The following is a 20240-nucleotide window of genomic DNA, read 5'->3' as shown; positions in this document are numbered from 1 at the left end:
ATCATTCACGGTCGGGCAGTGCGCAGCAGCACGTGATTAGTGGACTCAGTGGAGCACGAGGCTGACGAATGGACGAGGTCCAGCAGACACAACCCTGCCAATCCTATCGTCTCAGCGTCTGACCTGACCTGACCTGACCTTCGTCCCCACCACCTCACGCTGCCCCATGACTTCAGCACGCCCACGGCCCACAACCCAGCAGCGCCAGCGCGCCAGGCGTCCCCTGCTCGCGACATCACGTTCACCCATCCCCCCCTCTCCTCGCTGCGGTTGTTGCCACCGGTCAGTGAAGTCGGTAACCAACCACTCCTCGCTGCCGCGCGATGGACGGCGCGTCGTGGCCCGCGCGGTGGCCGCCACCGGCGCCTCCCCCCTCTGCGTTGGCTGCGCCGGCGCCGCCGCTGCCAAGCCAGGTACAGCCGCGCGCCTCATGGTGGGGATTTTTTTTTTTTTGGGTTTTGATCGAATGTGTGGGTTTTTTTTGCTCGATCCCGAAACCCTCCTCCATCCCGCGCTTCGGAGGGTGGTTTCGCGGTCGGCAATATAGCTCCAGTGCCTCTAGTCCGTTGGCCATTTCGAAAACCAAGTGCTCCTGCGCGGAGTTGCTTGGTGTTTTACTGTTGAGGTGCTGCTCAGTGCTCACTCACATGTCGGTTTTTTTACTCCGCGTGTGCAGATGGACGGCTTCAATCTGCGCCACCTGCTCCGCCCCTTCGCCGCGCAGGAGTCCGCGGCGGGTGCCCGATCAGCGGCAGTGCCAGGGCAGCTGGTCACGAATCCTTCGAGCTCGCAATCCGGCCAGCCTGCGAAACCGGGGCCAAGCAACGAGTTGCTCGCTCAAGTTCCGGGGAGTTACTCTTATTCCACTTTCGGCCTTGCGCCGGACCTTAAGGCGTTGTTCCACAAGCCGAATGCAAGCAATGCTGCTGGTATTGTTGATCTCACTCGCGCTTCTCCGCTTCGCAGCGCCGCCTCTCTGACCAAGTATCCGAGACATGGATTGTCAGCTAGCAGTAGCAATGAGCAGTCCTCTCTTGGAGCACTGTTTCTGAACAAAAGTGCTAATGGAATGGGTACTTTCCCGGGGGAAATGTCAGCTAATGAAGGTACGGTTCTAGTAAGATCGGAGGCAGTGGCACGACGCGCACAATTGTAGCTTGCTTGTAATCTGACTACTCGTGGCAATTGAACTTGCAGGGATAACACACGGTGGCATACAGTTTCAGGAGTCAAGTGCGCACATACCGCACAAACTGCCATTCAAATCAACTCCTAATCATCCTGCACTGTTTGGTGATCGTATCTGTGTCTCCTGCCTGAATGTTGGTGGGTTCAGCTTGCAACATTATTGCAATCTAATTTGACTACCACAGTATCACTGTGGAGGTAGTCATTGAAATGGCTAGAAAGTTACAGTAAGCATTTATCTTGCAACGTCCTGAATCTTTACCTGGAATGGCCTCAAATAAAGTCCTGGCCATTGAACCATGCATGATAAGCCGTGCACGAGCAAAACATTTACACCTGGTCCCGCCTTTAGCGTTTTATTAGCAGTATGTTTTGGTGAAAGAAAGTTGGCATTGACTATTAGTTGGATACTTTTAGCAATCTCTTGATGCTGTTACCAAAAACAATTATTGTCACTTAACATACATCGTTGAAGTTCTCCTGACATGCTCCTGGTATTTGATAGGTGGAGAGTTCTTTGTGGGTGAAGCTGGGCTTTTTGGAGTCATTTGCTTGTGTCATCGGTTGAGAATGTCTGTAGCTAAGTTCTGTGAGGTACTAAAGGATCGAATACTACCTCTTCTGTTGATTTCACATTTAGACACTTACAGTTTTTTTTTTCTGCTTATAAATGTTATGCACTACTTCTAAAAAATTGAGCTATGTACTTGCATATGTTTGTTACAGCATGCGGGAGGTCCTCCAGAAAAAGCTGGTGAAATTGTGCATGTGGAGAATGGCATGAGCATCGCACAATGGTTCAAATTCTGCATAGGGGTGAGTATTAGATCCATATGTTGTCCCATCTGTTGTGATTGAGTCAGTCCAAATTACGTATTACTAGAACCAATAACCTTTTGGACACAAATTAGTTGCAACACTTTGCACGATGGAAAAGAGTGACTACAGCTCCACCTTTGTTTATGAGTTGTGCCATTTTTGTTCACCTTTTTCTTTGAGACATTTTTTATTTCTTCACATATTCAGTTCCAGCATGGCCCAATCATATGAAAGTTATCAGCAACCTTTAGTTCAAACATCTATGCAGAATTGTCATTACATTTTGTCCTTTTGTATGCATCTAGGTTGGAGGATCTATTGCTGACACCAAGTGGGATTGGCCAGAATGGGCATGTATGAAAAATTCTCCAGAAGAATACAGGTTGAGAGGTCTTACTTCAAGAAACAGTGGTATAGGAAAAATAGAGCTATTAGGTGGATATGGAAAAATCACTGGACCTATAAACAAACCAGTTCATTCCAGTGATCTGTACATTGAGGGTGGAGGATGCACTAATGTTGAGAAGCTAGTGAATAGGCCTGATGAAACAAATTACAGAAAGAGTGTTGATGCGCATGAAGCTTTTACAAAGAACTCTACTTCACTACAGAATTCCACGATAATGAATTTAGGGCTTGCTAAAAACCATATGACTGACACATTGGACCTGAACCCTCTTAGCACGCCAAGTGGAAGCCTGCACTTCAAAGCAGGCGTGGGAAGACATTACAATGGAAATCATTCGGCACATAATTATGGAATTCTGTTGGAGAAAAACTTTGATGCTTCTTTTCATAATCCTGGGCCAAGTTCCACAAGAGTTCCGAACCATGATAATAGGGCATGCAGGCCTGATTTCTCACACAAAATATTCCAGGACAGTTTGAGCACTGTTTCAAACACTGAATTAAAACTTGGGCAATCTTCTTATCATCAATCTGTGACCACCCTATTTCCATCTGTGCAGTCAAGAGTAATTGAATTTCAGAAACCTCAGTCACATGTGCCATTGATAAATCAAAGTGAGTTTGCCTCTTGTATTGTTCTTCTTTCGTTATTTTCTCTGTACATTATAATTCAAGGGTAGAACACTAGAAGTTGACTCTAATATTACCAACAGGGCATCTGTAACATTGTGTATGCTTATCCATGCCAAGACTTTTTAAGTGTCTAAACGACAAGACACAACAAGAAAATGTTACATATTGATATTTGATGACTATAAAATTTTGGTATGATTTAGAGCATCATATCAAAACATCTCATTTGATCCATGATTGTATGTGCACTTCCTTACACCACATATAACACCATGATCATGTGGTGCAGATCCTTGTCCAAAGCAAGCAACTAAGGTCAACAAAGGTGTTGCAGAACATAATGAAGCACCAATTGGTACTGGAAATAAGAAGCAATCACTGGAATTTGCTAATGGCACAAAACGTTCTGAAGGTGATGAGCTTACAGATGATGCATCCACGAATTCATTTATCTCATTATTTCTTTCACACCTGGAGAGGAATAATACACCTGAACCCGTCGATGATATTCTCAACAGTAATGCGCATTATCTTCCTAAGGCCCTGGATGTTGCATGTAGTATTGATCATTCAAAAGTTGCAAGTAGACAGATTGAGAAAAGGGCTAATGATAATCATTCAAAGTTGGCCCCGACTATTGTTCAGATGAAAAGGAGATCAGACGGCATTTCTCTTTCTATGGCTTCCAGTGGATATAATCATCAAGATGTACCCCATGCTAACAGTCAGGAATCTTTGATCCATGGTGATTGCCTGTCGCATATGCTGCCCAGTCAACCTAATGCTGGAATCTCCAAATTTTGTGCAAGAGGTTCATGTCCTGCAAATTGCATGAGTTGCACTCATGCCGGCGATAAATCCCATCAGGTTGCACCTGCTGAGATTGGGGTTCCCTGTTTCTATGATAAAATGGTGAGTTCATCTTGCCCTTGCACATATCAGAAGCAACAACTAGCACAACCATCAAAATTCTCATTGTTATTTATTGCTTTTCAATAATCCAAACATTTTGTGCAGGCCAGGGGCCAAGGTACTTTTGAGTGTGTTGATGACTTGTGCGCACATAGAAGTTTGAGAGCTTTTGCCAAAATCAGCTGTGAGAATGGGAAATCTTGTTCTTCTCGGGAATTTCCACCTAGCTTTTGCCAAAATGATCAATCAACACTGGGAAAATCGATTTGTGGATGCTGTTGCAAAATTCAAGAAGATGTTTCCAAGCTTGGTCTTAGACCTGGTCACTTGTGCAGTACTCATTTTTCTAGTGATGGTGGTCCAATTCTAGCCAGTAAGCCTACTCTTGAAGGTTGGTCTCTTGATTTAGGAAGTTGTGTCTATGGTGGACAACCCATGTTATTTTGTTGAATGTTGCTTTGTCTTAATTCAGTGCAACACTTTTTTTATATTTCAGGGTTAAATGAACTTTGTACCTGCTCCACTTTTATTCAAAGATCATCATTATGTTCTCGAGAACACATCTTGCAGTCTTCTTGTTATGCATGTCCCATTGATGGATTTCGCTACAGAAGGTCAATTGATTTATTTAATCCTTTTGTTCTCTTCGTTGCTACTCCGGCTGGTTATTGCTTTCACATAATGAACCTTTGTTTTTCTTCAATGTATACATTTGTCAATATTTTACATCCATGATTGTTACCAAGGTGCACTATAATTATCATGTCATCATATTCCTGCCTTGATTCTGGTTATTGGTTCTAGCAGCTTCCAGATTTAAATTTAAATTACTTGAGACAGTTTTGTAGTTCAGGGGTTAGACTAGAGTCACCCATTCACCCTAATAGTTTAGGGTCCGGCAAACCTTTTCCATTCTTTAATTCACATTATAATATCCTTTCTGAGCTGTGATCCTTCTTGCACTTTTCTGGGTGTCAAAGATACATACTGTACCATTTGTGCCAGACTAAGAAGCCGCAACACCTTGCAATAGGCCAATAAGGATATTTTCGTGTTGTATGCCCCCTCTCCCCCTTTTTTTTGCAAGTATTATTTGTTATTATTTACATTTCTCTTAGTACTTACCTTTTGATTTTGATTTCACTGCACTTCTATCTTTTATTCTCTACACCTTGCATCATATTTCAGACTTCATGAATGTGCTTTTGCACATATCTCCATGCTTCTTTTGATGTTCTTCTATTTATTGCAGTTCTATAGGACATGCAACAAACAGTTTGATGAAAAACTCTCTGCTTGATGCACTTAATAAAAAAGAAAGAGGTCCTTGTTGTGATGGAAGATTCTGCTACTCTATAGTCCCAAAATGTTTGTCTGGTTGTGGCTTTACAAAGAACTGTGATGTCAGAATTGATCAAATTGGTCATACTGTACCAAAAGGCAAACACCAGCTGCAAATGCCTGCCAGATGCTGCACATTAGGGGAGAACGAAAAATTAACATGCCAATGCTTAAGCAATAGAATTACTGGAGGAAGCATCTCTCAAGTAATGAGCCAGCCTTCTATAGCTATAATGGAGAGACTGAAGAATTTGTCTGAAGCTTCAGTGGCCGATGGCAGCTGGTCCAAAGCTGTAACAGAGGAAAAGGGCGCTTATAGAGATTCTGTAATATCTAAAGGGCAACCAAAGTTTGGTTTCTCTTCTGGATCGTCCAGCGCTGTGGTGACAAAGTTTCAGACGTCACCTGAATTTAACAATGTATCCTCCTGTACTGCTAAACATAGCAAACACAAAAGTCTATGTGATGAAGGATCAAGAATCGAGAAATGTTCCGCATCCAGCTATGTGCCTTCCAGTACAGGATGTGAAGAGGCCCTAAATAGTTTCCCTAGATCTCAGTTGAGTCCATCTAGAGTAAAGCGCAGATGTAATCAGATTTCTGACGGAAGTAGACTGGATGAAAAGGACAATGATGAACTTTCTTTTGGACTGCCAAAGAAAACTAGAACATTGAGGTGCTCTGCAAAACGTTCAGAATCAGATGATTGTACTAGGACTAGTTCCCAGTCATCCCGAAAGGAGGGTTCTCAACCACAAAACGAGGGTAATTCATTTTCTTGCAGGGTGTTGAGAACCAAGAGAAAACATCCTACCATGCACCTGAATAGCCAGAACAAGAGTTTCAAAGGTGTCGATGAGCAACCAAATGACAAGGGTATTTTTCTTGGAGGATTAGATTTCTCTGATAGGAAAAAGCAAATTGAAGATATAACCACTCTGGATAGAGCACAACATCACCAGGAAGGGAGTCGAGTGTTTGCCCGCAAACTACCTAAATATGTGTCTCTGAACAGCATTGTAAATGAACCTAATGGTGAAGATGCTTGCAGTGGGAGTGCTGGTATCGATTCTAGTTTAATTGCTACAGGGATAGCAAACGATAATCGAAGATCTCCCAAAATTGTTCCACTTAATCTGATTCTTAAAAAGGCTAAGAGATGTCGTACTGTTAAACCCCACTGTAAGACAAAAAGTATCCACTTGTCTGAGGGAAAGAGCTCAGATTATTCTGTGGACAGCTCAGATTATTCTGTAGACAAGTATTCTGTTGATAATGAACACCACAGTCCACAAGCTGAAGATGAAATGCAGAGTTCCAAAAAGAGTAGGTATTCATCTAATGGTTCGAGGCCACATGTTGAGGCTCACTGCAAAAGTCCATGTGGTGGTATATTATGAGAACTTTCATTTCAAGTTTTCTACTAGTATCAGCATATAGCTTGCAATGATTTTTTTAGAAAACTAGAAATATGAAAAGGCCTTTCATTTCAGTTCTTGGAGAAGATGGCCCTCTTGGCCCAGATGTGGAGACAAATCAGTTGTCAATAACATCATCAAGAAGTAATGGTAGGATAAAGAGTACAATAGTATATTTGGCTGTATATTACTGAAATCAATTATGTTCCATAAGATCAATGACGTTTGTCTATATGCGCTGTAGTTAGCATTTTTTTTAGTATTTTTGGAAACTTTGGAGACATTTCGTAGAAATGATTTGAATGTGGTTCACCATGTGACATACAGTTTAATTATAATTCTTCGACATAGGGATCAAAACCATTTTGTCTTGAAACAGCATGGCACAGCCATGACATGATCCTGTACCACATAACTGTTGCCCCTTTGTTTTCTCCACTCAACATATCCTAGATTACATATTAACTATAAACATGAGCAACAATTTATTTTGAGCATAAAAACTGTACCAGGATACACTAGTGAAGTGCACTTTTGCTTAATTTCCATATGAGATGCTAAAGAGATCTTGTTTTACTAACATAATATTCCAACCATATACAGGAATTAAGAATCGAAGAGCAAGTGTATCCCTTACTAGGATTAAGAGGCATGAGGAATTTGCAAACAGACCAGCATTCTATTCTGGTAGTGATAAAGGCAATGCAGTGCAAGCCCATGAAGTGAATGTTAAAAGGTTGTGGTTCCAGTATATGCATCTTGTAGATTTACTTGCCAAAAAAGGATATGTTCTTGGGAGCATATCCTATATATCATATGTTTATCTAGTTTATTTGAGTGAATTGCACAAAACACTAGGTTTTAAAGCCATATTGTCACCTTGCACCAGGTTTAAGCACTTGTGGCACCTTGCACCAGGTTTTAGCTAAAAAATTCTTCTTTTGCACTACCTTTTAGCACCGAACAAGATGGACTTGCCATAGGCCCACATGTCAGCCACACATGATGTTGGGGAATGGTCTCACAGGCCCCTCAGGCATTGGGTCGAAGACCTCTACGGACATCGCAAACTAACAAGGTTTACGGTTACCGTGGATCTGTCATGTTGTAGGAACCCTTCATCAAGCCAAAAGAACCCTTCGGAGTCTCCACGCCACTTGAACGGTTCCGGCAACTGGGATGGGCGAAGCCTTGGTCGGGCCTTCGGAGCTCGACCGAAGGGCTTCACTCAACGTCACGATGGAGTCACTTGAAGGTACGTCGAAGGTGTGGCCGAGCGAGGACCTTCGGAAGTCCAAGCGGAGGGTGACCCAAGTCTAGCGCGAGGACGGAGGAAAGGGCAAAGGCATGGTCGAAGGGAGGACCGATGTCAGCGACCGAAGACCATGAGGGGCAAGATTGTAAATAATATGGATGTACTTAGGATAGTACCGTATTACCCTCGAATATGCTGAAAATATAGCAGTTGAAGGGGTAATCTCATAAGTTGTAATAGGGAACGGAGTAAACTGCTACATTCTCAGCATATTCAAGGGTAATACGGTACTATCCTAAATACATCCAGATTATTTACAATCTTACCTCCCATGGTCTTCGGTCGTTGATATCGGTCCTCCCTTCAACCATGCCTTCATCCTTTCCTTCGTCTTCATGTTAGACTTGGGTCACCCTCTGCTTAGACTTTCGAAGGTCCCCGCTCGGCCACACCTTCGGCGTACCTTCGAGTGACTCCATCGTGACGTCGAGCGAAGTCCTTCGGTCGAGCTCCGAAGGCCCAACCAAGGCTTCACCCGTCCCAGCTGCAGGAACCATTCCCGCGGCGCGGAGAGTCCGAAGGGTTCTTGCAACACAATAGATCTACGGTAACCATAAACCTTGTTAGTTTGCGGTGTCCACAGAGGTCTTCGACCAAATGCCTGAAGGGGCCTGTGAGACCATTCCCCAACAACATGTGTGGCTGACATTTGGACCTATGGCAAGTCCATCTTGTTCAATGCTAAAAAGTAGTGCAAAACGAAAATCTTTTAGCTAAAACCTGGTGCAAGGTGCCACAAGTGCTTAAACCTGGTGCGATGTGACAATATGGCCTCAAAACCTGGTGTTTTGTGCAATTCACTCAAATTTACTTCGATTTATTAGCTGATCTTACAAAGTTCTGCTTAATATCTTGGACAGATACGATGGAAGGCTCAACTCAGGTGCTTCATGCTGTGTTTGTGGAATCTCAAACCTGGAGCCTTGCAATCAGTTGATAGAGTGCAGCAAGTGCTATATCAAAGTTTGTCATACTACTTCTTACCTGTACCTAGTACTACTGCATACTTATAGAGGTATGTATTTTATGTAGGTGCACCAAGCTTGCTATGGTGTTCTAAAAGTTCCAAGAGGAAAATGGTTCTGTAGACCCTGCAAGACTAATACCCTGAACACAGTAAGCAAATTCATTTTCAGAAAGTAATTTATTTAAGCATTTAGTATGTCATGCAGTAGATCAGTCCATGCACCCTTGTGGTGATTTACTTAGCGTAGCATATCATATATGCAAACTACAAGAGTGGCTTCACAGTTGATTTCAGGAAAAGCCTCCAATTTATGTGACTTTCAGAGTTGATATCAGGAAAAGGAGCTGTGTCATGCATGGATGTCAATTCTTTAAAAAAAAAATCAAAAGGGGGTGCATCCTATTTGCTACTCCATTGCCAAAGTTTTTTTTTCTTATACCAGCTTTGGTTCTGTTTAGGGTATCCATGTCTAACTGATCTGAACTCTGGATCTAACCACTGTAACTGAAATTTTGCGAGTATATGCTAGTGGTATGCTGTTGATATAGTTGCTGTACTGACTTGCTTCTTGGGAAAATATTTGCTCATTGTAGGGTCTAGCTTGCTTCTTCTAAGATCCATCAAAGAAATATTGATTATTTCTGGGGTGCAAAAGGTTGTGTTGACCACCAGTCTCTCCACGTTTGTTATTTTCAGGTTTGTGTGTTGTGTGGCTATGGAGGTGGAGCTATGGCAAGGGCACTGAAATCCAAGAACATGCTGAAAAGTTTGCTCAAAAGTTTGACAGCTACAGCAAGATCAGAAAATTATGTTGATTCATTAGGAAATGCAAGCGGTGAGTGTACAAGTATTTACATGGGGAGCGTGTGAAGCATAATTTTTGTGTTTCCATATCAACTAGCTTTGAAAATTGTGTATGCAATAGGTCTGCGAAATCCAGTAGACAGTGCACATGGGGATAACATTATCAGTACGGAGAACACTACCAGCAATTCCCGGACCTCTATTAATCATGATTCCAGTTTACTTGGCCCACGAACAATGCAGTGGGTTCACATGGTCTGTGGGCTGTGGACACCTGGCACAAAATGCCCAAATGCCACCACAATGAGTGCTTTTGATATATCGGGTGCTTCACCAGCTAAGAGAAATACCGTGAGTTCCATACATGCATATTTTTATGATGATTTGATGGAGTCACCTTTCTGCACTTGGCCATGGAACTCCTCTTATCTTTAGTTATGAAGTCGTCCAATAGTACTTACGATTCTAATTTTATATTTTTTAATGAGCTCTGTCTTGGCCTTGACTGTTGCAATTTTTATGTCATCAGGCATGCTCTATGTGTAACAGAACGGGGGGCTCATTTATCAAGTGCCGAGATGTAAATTGTTCAGTGCTCTTTCATCCTTGGTGTGCACATCGGAGGGTATGCTCACATAATAATAAATTTTGTTTCTAAGGGCAGCCCTTTATGTTCTCAATACACTTGCTTCATGCTCATAAGATGATACAGAGCATGCCAGAATTCTCTGCATGTTCTTCAAGCAATGTAAGAAACAGGGGGGGGGGGGTAGTTTATTGTAGATAATTTTCCATTCAGCTTGATTCTTTTAGGATGATACGAGTCATGTGCTGCGTTCCAATAGTAAGAAAAAGGTTCCATTTTCTTTTCCTTGCCGTTCTATTTTTTATTTGGTTGTAAAATTATTGTGGGTTCTTTTGTAGTTTCTCAGATCTTGAATTTCATGTTTACCAGAAAACAAGAAGAGAAAAAACTCTGGCTAAATGGTCGCATTTAATATTATGTTAGTGGTGCTTATATTTTCAATGTTCATGTGCGCTTGTGATATCTCAACAGGGTTTGCTGCAAAGTGAGGCCGAAGGTGAGCACAAAGAAAATGTTGGCTTTTATGGGAGATGCCTCGATCATGCTATTGATGTTTCTAATCACATTAATCCTAAGAAGGAATGCTTGAGAAGCAACAACTGGGCATGCGCACGTACAGAGGTAATACTTTAGAACCTTACTATGCCCTGGAAATCAAAATCTTTATAGCTATTTGTTTTTTGAAACAGGGTTTTAAAGGCCGAAAGGGAGAAGGCTGGACTGGTGCTAACCACAAGACATCTGAAGAGTATAGTGGTGAGTTTAGTGTTTCCCAAGAACAGATAAATGCTTGGTTACGCATAAATGGATCAAAGTCTTGCGGAAGAGGACAGGTATTTTCTTTCAGTAATCTTTCATTATAGTGCAGTTGGTCATCTTCAACTTGGTATAGCGTCATATAAGCTATATTGCTATAGTGAGACACCATAGCGCAGCATATTACAGAATCAACTGCTGTGACAAACCCGTAAATGTTTCATGCATGCCTTTAGTTTTCATTTCAGAAGGAATACATCCATTACAAGCAGTTAAAAGGATGGAAGCATTTGGTAGTGTATAAATCTGGCATACATGGACTTGGTCTCTATACATCAGTATTTATTCCACGTGGCTCTATGGTAACTTATCAGTTCTGCCTTTTCTCTTTATATACTGATATAAGAACTTACGCTTTAGCAAATAGAGACATTCTGAAGTTTTGCATCAAATATCTCAGGTTGTAGAGTACGTGGGTGAAATTGTTGGTCAGCGAGTTGCTGACAAAAGAGAGATCGAATACCAGTCTGGGAAACGACAACAGTATAAGAGTGCCTGCTATTTCTTCAAGATTGACAGGGAGCATATTATTGATGCCACCCGCAAGGGTGGAATTGCAAGATTCGTCAACCATTCATGCCAGGTAATAAAGTTGTGCTTGTTCATGTCTTTAGGCCCCATTTGGAACATGAGAATTTTTCCAGATTCTTGTGGGAATTGAACCTGTGTTCCATACAGGGCCCTAATCCAGTTACAGCTTAGTATTTCTAAAGTATGCTTTTATGTTCATTCAATTCTTTCAATCTTTGTTGGATCAGCCAAACTGTGTTGCGAAAATAATCTCAGTCAGGAATGAGAAGAAGGTACTCCTTTTTGCTATGTATATTTCTTTTCTTGCAAATTTTATGTTTCTGTACTGTAAATTTTAGACCGAATGCAATGCATCAGCTTCATTAGAAAGCTAGAGATGTCATACAGCAGTAGCAAAAGCAAAAATAAAAAGAGCAAATACTGGGGATAGCCGCTTTCTCATACAAGAAACAGTGCTAGCTACTCTCCGTTAGTTGGCTTGAAAACATGAGAGTAAATTTAACTTTTTAGCTACAAGCCTTGTGTGTTAACAAAGTATGAGTTTTTTTATGAACTATACGTTAACTTAGAAGTTACAAGCTGCAGAATTCTCGCAAGTTCCAACTGTGATGAATTAAAAGTTGACTATATTATTGCTATGTCCAGGTAGTGTTCTTTGCAGAACGTCATATAAACCCAGGGGAGGAAATTACTTACGATTACCACTTCAACCGGGAAGATGAAGGCCAGAGGATCCCTTGCTTTTGTAGATCAAGATACTGCAGGCGCTATCTCAACTAGTTAGTGGTGTGTCATCTTGCTGTGTAACTTGTCTATTTAACTTTGGTTTTTCCTCCTTTAGAATTGGCATTTCATGTTCGGGAAACCAATGATTTGCCTCCTGAGTATAAGCTGTAGTAACCTGCAATTGGCACTGGCAATTCATGTTCTGGTAATGGTTACCGGGGGAAAAAAAATTGAGTGCGCATTCATAGATATCAAGGGTAAATGGTACTTTTTAAGGGGTAAGGGTAAATGATTTTAATCAAGGGAACTACAAGCTCCCATTACAACTTCTTACACCATAAACCGCAACCCTGGTCCAATATAACAATTGAACCTTAAGTACAATACAGCAGTAACCAGAATATAAACGAATTGATACAACCTTAAGGTTAAAGATTCGAACAGCATTCACTTGTATGATTGTATCAGTTGTAGATTGTGCTCAAGAACGGGTTCTTCTCGTCATAGAAGGGGTTCGTGAAACTGCTAGTGAGGCTTTCATTGACTTTCTTCCCCTTCACCACTGAATCTGACTGATATCTAGAGGAGGCCCTGGGATTGAAGTTCTCGTCAAAGTTGATGTCTTCAAAAGTAGCCCAGCCCTCGCCGCCGGCGATGTCCCTCTGCTTCTCCATCTCTTCGACGTGTTCCTTGAACCCTTTCTTCGCGGCGGTGACCACGCCGTCTCCATGCTGTTCACACCATGCCCTGCAAAACCAGTGTCACCGTCTCAGATATGCGGAAAATCATGTGGCTGATCTTCTGTATACTTTGGGAAGAAGGGCTTGAGGTCGGACTTGTCCACCGGAAGCTTTGTTGAGATGGCCTCGATGTGCTGATCCCTAAAAAGCCAAGAATCATCTTTGAACACTTCAAAACGAGGGAGATGATTGAAAAAGTTACATTCGCCAAAAACAGAGCGAATCGTCTTTGAACACTTCAAAACAAGGGAGATGATTTACGACTTACGAGAAGTTCAGATTCCGATTTGTAGATGATAGCTTAGCCCGAATCCTTGAAAGCTCTTTCTTTGTGTTCTCCACCAGAACCTTGAGTAATTCCAGAAACAAACTCTCAGTTGCGCTCTAAACAGTTAGACAAAAATCTAGCCTACCATGTCTAAATCATACTTATTATAATTCGTTCACTATCGACTAACTTAAACGTGATGAAAAGAGTCAGCAATTCACAGTACCTTGTCATGCAACAACTCGGAAGCAGAGTCATCACCCGTGGCCGGATGCAGCTTCTTCTTGGCCCTCTTCGCGTCCGGGCCGGAGGCAGCCATGGGGCTCGCCTCAAGCCGGCACTCGCTGTGCGAAGACCGTGGCGGCGCAGCCGGGGTGTGCTCAGGCACCTCCTCATTGCCGCCACCAGCTGTCTTCTTCCACTTCTTGAGCCCATCGAACCCCCAAGAACTCTTCTTCTTGCCTTTCACCGTCTCCTTGTCATCAGCCCCTTCCTCCCCCGCGGGTTCCTTGTTCTCGCTGCCATTGCCGCTGCTGTGGAACATGGCCGCCAGGTGCCTCCTCTTCCCCTTCTCGGGCTTCCCGGAGGACACCGCCTCCGATAGCGAGCTCTCGGCCATGAGGACTGAAGCGTTCTTGGGGTGGTTTTGGTCCACTTGCGCTAGCGGCGGCCTTGATGCGTTGCTGTTCGCGTCCTGCTCCTTCTTGGATCTGCTCTTCCACGGCGTGATGAAGGCCTTGTGCTTTGGCTTGTCTCCGGCCGCTGCATCGGGAGGAGGCGGGTCCCGGAGGTCGATCTCCGACCACTCCTCAGCCGAGCCCTCCGCGTCAGGGCACTCGACCACGACGCCGAGCGCAGCGAGGCGCTGCACGAGGGGCGCCTTGGAGGAGTTGTACTCCGCCGCGGAAATGCACTTGGAGTAGAGGAGCTCCTGGAGAAAGAGGAGCTTGTCGCGGAGGACAGCGGGCTGGTCGGGGTGCGCCGGCGGCGCGACGAGCGTGGCGAGCATGGAGGCGCGGAAGGCGGCGACGTCGGAGGCCGGGACGATGCCCTCGCGGTGGAGCCCGGAGAGGTGGAGGATGCGGTGGAAGGACTCCTGCTGCCACTTGAGCTGCTCGGCGTGGCGGCGCGCGGCGGCCTGATCGGCGGTGAGGCGGCGGCCGCCCCGGAAGGGGAAGGGCAGGAAGGACTTGCACAGCGACGCGATGGTGTCCTGCAGGCCCGAGTAGTAGGTCGGCGTGTACGTGTACCCCATCGCCGCAGAGCTCGCTGCCTGCGGCTTCTTGGCTGGAGAGCTGAGGGTAGCGTCAGAGAGAGAAGAGGAGTGTGAGTGTGATTTGGCTAGAAAGAGCTCGGGATTTGTTTGGTTTTGGCACAACGGTTGGAGGGTGGAGCTAGCCGTTGAGGGGAAGGTTCAATCTGCAGCCTGCAGGTGGGCCCCGCACTACCTACCGACCCGGCAGTTTCCTTGCTATCTGTGACTGTTGAAATTCATGAGCTGAGGCTCATCCTAGCCGTACCCTGCTTAATCCAACGGTTGGCATGTCCTTCCAGCCACCATTAGACTACCAGAAGAGCACATTGGTGTGGGAGGATAAACAGTATCATGACTTCAAATACTGTAGCAAAATGTAACGTAGCGCGGTCCTGTAGAGATATTGTAGCATCAGATCTGATCTGTTCGTTCAAATCCAACGATTCATTGACGTCACATGACTTCACCAGGGATCCCATTCCGTGCTCAGTCACAAAACATATACATCAACTCGTTGGCGATTCAAAATGAACAGATTTTGTATCGCAAATAATCAACGGATGAGATTCCAGCCAGCATCGACGGAATCCAGATCAATATCTATTGCATAAATAAACGATAATGCAGTTGGATATTGAGATCACCAGATGGGATGTCGGTAATTTCTCAGACGGGGGACAACTGTTTCCCCGAGCACTTAGCTACTATGTAAAGTGAAACTAAAACTTCTTCTGCAACAAGAATGACTAGGCAGCTTTGGTGACGGGAAGGTGGATAATTCAGAAAACGTAGGAGTCTAAGAGACCATCTCTTAGCACCAGTTGCTGGAGCCTATTCATTCTCACTTTCTCAGTTCAGGGAGTAATATGATCGGAAATCGACCTTATATCAGCTGGATGCCTGCAAATGGAAGAGAGGTTCAGAAATCTAGGGGAGCCAAAAGAAATGGTTCATTCTTGATCAGAATAGTAACCGTGTCCAAATATAAACCAGGTGATCAGGTATATAGTTGTATAAAATTCCTCATTCCAGTGATGAGAACTACTGTAAGATTACACAGATAGGCCATCAGCAAAAGGGTGTATATCGTTTGACAGTCTTGTTAGACTGCATGCACACCGTTTTCTTTCAGAAACTACACTGCGTACAGTAGAGGTTGAAACTAAAAACTAAAATGAGTTTCCAAGTCAGGAGCTGACTGTAGATACAATTGAATCAACAAAGGTATTGGCTTAACCCTTTCTATTTCTCCTTTAGGTCCTTATCACTCAACAAAAAGGAAGACAAGGCAAAATATTCAGCGCCTTCTAGGTCTTCAAATATCAACATTTCTGGTTACTGCCAATCAGCTGCTACCTAGGCTAACTTTGCTCATCATCATCTACCCATCTAGACTACTTGGGGACCTTATCGTCGATACTCACAACACTATTAGTTTTGAAATTCCCTAGCTAGTGGATGGATTATAGTTTTTTTTCCTCCCTTGCTAAATGTTTAGCGCTTGTGATCAATTACCAATACTCATGGAAAATTATATTTCATGACATTTCGTGACAGTGTTGTCTTCAAGTTTTATTTGAACTCATTTCGTCTAGGACTCAAAATACTAAAATTTATCAACAATGAATTATACATCTTACCTGCTGTGTGCGCACCTTGTTATCCTACTTGTCGATGAATGATTCGACTGTCTTCAACCACCGGAGCAGCTCCATCTTCTCCTTGTTCGCCATGTAATCATGCAAGAACTCGGCGAGCTCGTCGTCCACCTCCCTCTCCTTCAAGAACTGCCTCACCGCATCCCTCTCCCCAGCCTTCATCTTGCTGCAGCTCAAAGCACACGAACCTCAGAAACCACAGAGCCGAACTACGAAACCACAAAGCAGCGCACCACACAATAATCCGTACTCGAAGTTGCGTCCACCACGGCCGCCATCGCCATCGCCGCCGCCGCCCTTGAGGGTAAGCACGCTGCAGACGGCGAGGTCGTCGGGCCAGGCGGAGCAGATGAAGCCGAGGACGCGGTCGCCACGGGTGACCTCGACGATGAGGCTGAGGTGGAGGCGCGGCCCACGCTCGAGCGACTCGACGCGGCGGAAGAGGGGCGCATCGTCCGGGGGCGGCTCCGTGGCGCCGTCGAACATGGTGGCCTCGACCTTGACCTCCTCGGCTCCGGCGCGGGAGGAGCGGAGGCGCACCCACTGCTCCCCCGGACGGTCCTCCACCGCGAACGACTTGAAGCTCCTCGGCGGCTGCAGGAGGGAGACGAAGTGGGCGTGAGGGGATTGCGGAGAAGGAAATAGTTGAAGATGGGGAAGGGGTGAGCTTACCGGGTAGGGAGGGCGGCGGTCGGAGAGGTAGGAGATCTCGGAGCGGAGGAGACGGAGGAGGCGGTCGTCGAGGGGGGAGCGAAGCGGCGCGACGGCGGAGGAGGAGGAAGAGGTGGTGAAGGTGGCGACTCGGGGGGTTGCGGCGGCGGCGGAGAGGGAAAGCGCGCGGCGGAGGAGGGCGCGCGCCATGCGTTCGACGCTTTGCCTCTCAGGGTGCGGAACGCTCTTCTCTAACAGATCTGTGAGCGACGGGCTCTTGTGTTTGGGCCTGGCCAGATCATGGGTTGAAATTTCCTAATTTTTCAGTCATCTTTCTTAGCCTAAACATCCCTCTCATCCTAGTATAGACTTCCAACGCACACGACCCACAAACCCTACATTGGTCAGCATTACTCGAGACCATTTCTCGCAGTATGTCCGTAAGGTTCACAAAACTGTTTGAGGCCCGAAAATTGGAACCCAACGGTAATCGAAAAATCGTGTTTACTGTGAAAACCGGTAGAAATTTGGTGAGAATACGAAAAAATTTATTTGGTCAAATTTGCAAACCAGGGACAAAATTAGACTAAATCAAACCAGAGAAAATCGGTCGAATTACATCGATAACCGAGCGCATTCACCAATTTATCAACCGATTTTTCCGCATTTCGTTTTTATCGAAAACTCGAAAATCGCTCGGTTTTCTCGAATTTTAGGAAAGTTCAACAAAAAAAAAACAACTTTGTAGAATCAATAAGTAATTCGTCTGAGTTTCAAATCAAGTGAAACAAATTTTGTTGATTTCCTTATAATATGATTTACATGTGTAAGAAAATATATTTGCTAAATCTAGTTAAATACATAGTTAATTCTTTACTAATCCAAAAATTATAAAACTAATTTTGTTAGTCTTCTTACATGATTCTATGTCTTTGCAAAATACATGAAATTATGAAATAATTACTGTAACATGCAAGATTGTGTAAATGTGTTAAAATTAGAATAATTCATAACTCATCCATCACACCTCCAAAATTAGTGAATCTAATTTTATTAGTTTTCTTATACTATGATTTATGTAGAAAAAATAATGGTAGATATGAAAAAAAAATTATAGTTGTATGGATCGGTGATGTCCTAAGCGGGGGTGAGTTAGAAAACTTATAACTATTTCGGCTCTAAAAATAACATAAGACAAACCTATATCAATACTATCTAAATGTGCTCTAGATTTATATAGTATGTCTACTCTACCAATCAAAACGCTTGCAAACTATCTAAGAAGGTAAATTGCAAATAAGTAAATGCAGAAACGTAAACAACATACAGAGAGCAAACTCGGCATAATAATTTTTTTCGTGATATTGATATCATGAATGCCACCCATAGTCCACGTTGAAGCTCTACAAAGGATATGCTCCCGATCGGCATCCGGTCACGTTCTTGAGCCACCAAGTCACAAAGATAAGGTCTTTCATCCGGATGAGCCACCAAGGTAAGGTCTCACTAGTAGCCTCTTTTCTGGTTTCTCACCGTCGTGATCACTTCGGAGTTTGAGCCACCAAGGCAAGGGTCTTCGCATCCTCGTACATGCTTCTCGTCGCCGCTCCACACTAAGTCGGAGGGTCAACAAGTTTGAGCAACTCCAGCTTAAGTTATCGACGAATCACCAAGACTTCAAGGCGCTAACGTACCACTTGGTACAAGCTTAGATCACTTCCTGATCCACCCTCTAGACAGCAATCACTTAGCAACAAACATTCTAAGCCTATAAGCACTAATCACTCTCTAATCATATGCTTAATTATTTTGGATAATCATTTTAAGCACTTTAGTGGTTTGAATGTCTTCTCAGGAGTAAATGAATTTCTCTAGACTCTAGCTACACGCCACACCTTCAAATGACTGAGTGGAGGGGTATTTATAGTCTCAAATCTGCGTACTACCATTAACCCAACGGCTCTGAAAAGCTGTTAACACCGGATAATCCGGTGAGAACAGTAGTACTAACATCGAATCATGTCTGTTGAATGTTACAACTTGGTGAATTTTCTGATCGCCTGTATCTTCTTTGATTCTATTGTCAATGCAGCCACCTGGCACTCTATCAGGCTTGCCCAAATAAGCTCTGAAGCTACTGAAATCTGGACAACAGAAACTGTAGCTAGGCAGCTTGTTTACTGTGCCATGGCTCAGTGGATATTTCAAATTCTGGGTGGAACAAATTTAGTGAGGAGAAGATGAATGCACAAGGTATTGAGGTTGCGGTTAGTTCACAAGCCCCTTTCCTGTATCATGCCTGGTCTTTCAACCAATATGTCTCTTTGTGAGGTGTAAACATTCAGTTTGTTTTTTCTCTTTTCCCCTTATGTGGTTTGTTAGATGTGATACACATCTATAGAGATCAAGGTCTTCTGTTTGATTAAAACTGAATTGCCGTCAATAATTTTTCGCCCGTAAGGTGTTTGAGTCTCAAATCAAGTTTTTTATTCGCGTTTTGAATTAGGTACATTCTTACTGCACCTGGCCTCGATCCGCCCTATTGTCATGTCTAAATGACCGTGAGTCATTGGATGGTGCATAGTTGCGAGCAAAGTAAAGGTTGCTTAAACTCTCACCAGTCACCATTGTTGATCACACACGACATAAATACATGTACCTGGTTACAGAAGAAGATACACAAACGCTCCCATGCATCCTTTTACGTAGCTTGTCCAGCTGCAATAATTCTTGGTTTTCCCGAGATACACACACAATCCAGCTTTTATTCAGGGTATATATATTGCATACAAGTAGGCATATATGATCACGCATGGAATTATATTGCGGTCATGCTCGCGCGACCGTAGCATACATTTCTGTTATTCCAAGGAAGAAGGCCATGGTGGCCATCAACGCCAATGAAGCGGTTTCCCTTCAGGGTCTAGAATCCTTTTATGACGGGATTTTCGTTCTCTTCAGTACTTCAATAATTTTACTTTACGGTTCCCGTCATGAAGGGATTTTTAGGATCATTCCCTCTAGAATGGGATTCTCTCTCCTTTCTCTTCACGATTTCTCTCGAAGGAAAGCTGTTGAAGATGAGAGGAAATAAATGGAATGAGAACAGAGAAGTGAATTGAGAAGGTAACGAAATAAAAAGAATATAGTTGGAGATGATCTGATGCCCAACGTACGCCATGCGCCCATCCATTCTGCTAGCTT

The 20240-nt window shown here is 43.8% G+C and overlaps 3 protein-coding genes across 8 annotated transcripts; 1 reads left to right on the top strand and 2 right to left on the bottom strand.

The window, feature by feature from the left end:
• The first annotated feature begins 208 nt into the window (after positions 1–208).
• On the top strand, positions 209–12645 carry LOC133901928 (uncharacterized). Of its 4 annotated transcripts, none has more exons than XM_062343466.1 (23): positions 209–413; positions 677–1106; positions 1198–1326; positions 1694–1782; positions 1915–2004; positions 2313–3030; positions 3338–3960; positions 4066–4351; positions 4457–4574; positions 5213–6690; positions 6795–6869; positions 7323–7455; positions 8895–8997; positions 9067–9150; positions 9698–9836; positions 9927–10156; positions 10335–10430; positions 10863–11012; positions 11081–11224; positions 11399–11509; positions 11608–11790; positions 11966–12010; positions 12384–12645. In XM_062343466.1, the coding sequence occupies exons 1-23, from the start codon at positions 324–326 to the stop codon at positions 12516–12518; spliced, it is 5679 nt and encodes a 1892-aa protein (XP_062199450.1). In that variant the 5' UTR covers positions 209–323; the 3' UTR covers positions 12519–12645. The 4 variants fall into 4 exon arrangements, with proteins under 4 accessions (XP_062199450.1, XP_062199449.1, XP_062199452.1 ...); XM_062343465.1 differs by having other exon boundaries at positions 11384–11509; XM_062343468.1 differs by lacking the exon at positions 6795–6869 and having other exon boundaries at positions 11396–11509.
• An 87-nt stretch (positions 12646–12732) lies between these two features.
• On the bottom strand, positions 12733–15055 carry LOC133901930 (uncharacterized). 2 transcript variants are annotated; one of them, XM_062343469.1, is made up of 4 exons: positions 13699–15052; positions 13473–13552; positions 13301–13345; positions 12733–13211 (listed from the first exon to the last, which is right to left on the bottom strand). In XM_062343469.1, the coding sequence occupies exons 1-4, from the start codon at positions 14725–14727 to the stop codon at positions 12929–12931; spliced, it is 1437 nt and encodes a 478-aa protein (XP_062199453.1). In that variant the 5' UTR covers positions 14728–15052; the 3' UTR covers positions 12733–12928. The 2 variants fall into 2 exon arrangements, with proteins under 2 accessions (XP_062199453.1, XP_062199454.1); XM_062343470.1 differs by lacking the exon at positions 13301–13345 and having other exon boundaries at positions 13699–15055.
• A 256-nt stretch (positions 15056–15311) lies between these two features.
• Positions 15312–17356, bottom strand: LOC133901931 (uncharacterized protein At2g39795, mitochondrial-like). Of its 2 annotated transcripts, none has more exons than XM_062343473.1 (4): positions 17058–17356; positions 16636–16979; positions 16383–16551; positions 15312–15627 (listed from the first exon to the last, which is right to left on the bottom strand). In XM_062343473.1, the coding sequence occupies exons 1-3, from the start codon at positions 17244–17246 to the stop codon at positions 16392–16394; spliced, it is 693 nt and encodes a 230-aa protein (XP_062199457.1). In that variant the 5' UTR covers positions 17247–17356; the 3' UTR covers positions 15312–15627; positions 16383–16391. The 2 variants fall into 2 exon arrangements, with proteins under 2 accessions (XP_062199457.1, XP_062199456.1); XM_062343472.1 differs by having other exon boundaries at positions 16368–16551; positions 17058–17352.
• Positions 17357–20240: the final 2884 nt, after the last annotated feature.

The sequence above is a fragment of the Phragmites australis genome, chromosome 20, assembly GCF_958298935.1.
Source record: "Phragmites australis chromosome 20, lpPhrAust1.1, whole genome shotgun sequence".
NCBI lineage: Eukaryota > Viridiplantae > Streptophyta > Magnoliopsida > Poales > Poaceae > Phragmites > Phragmites australis.
This window is presented reverse-complemented; position numbering and strand designations above follow the sequence as displayed.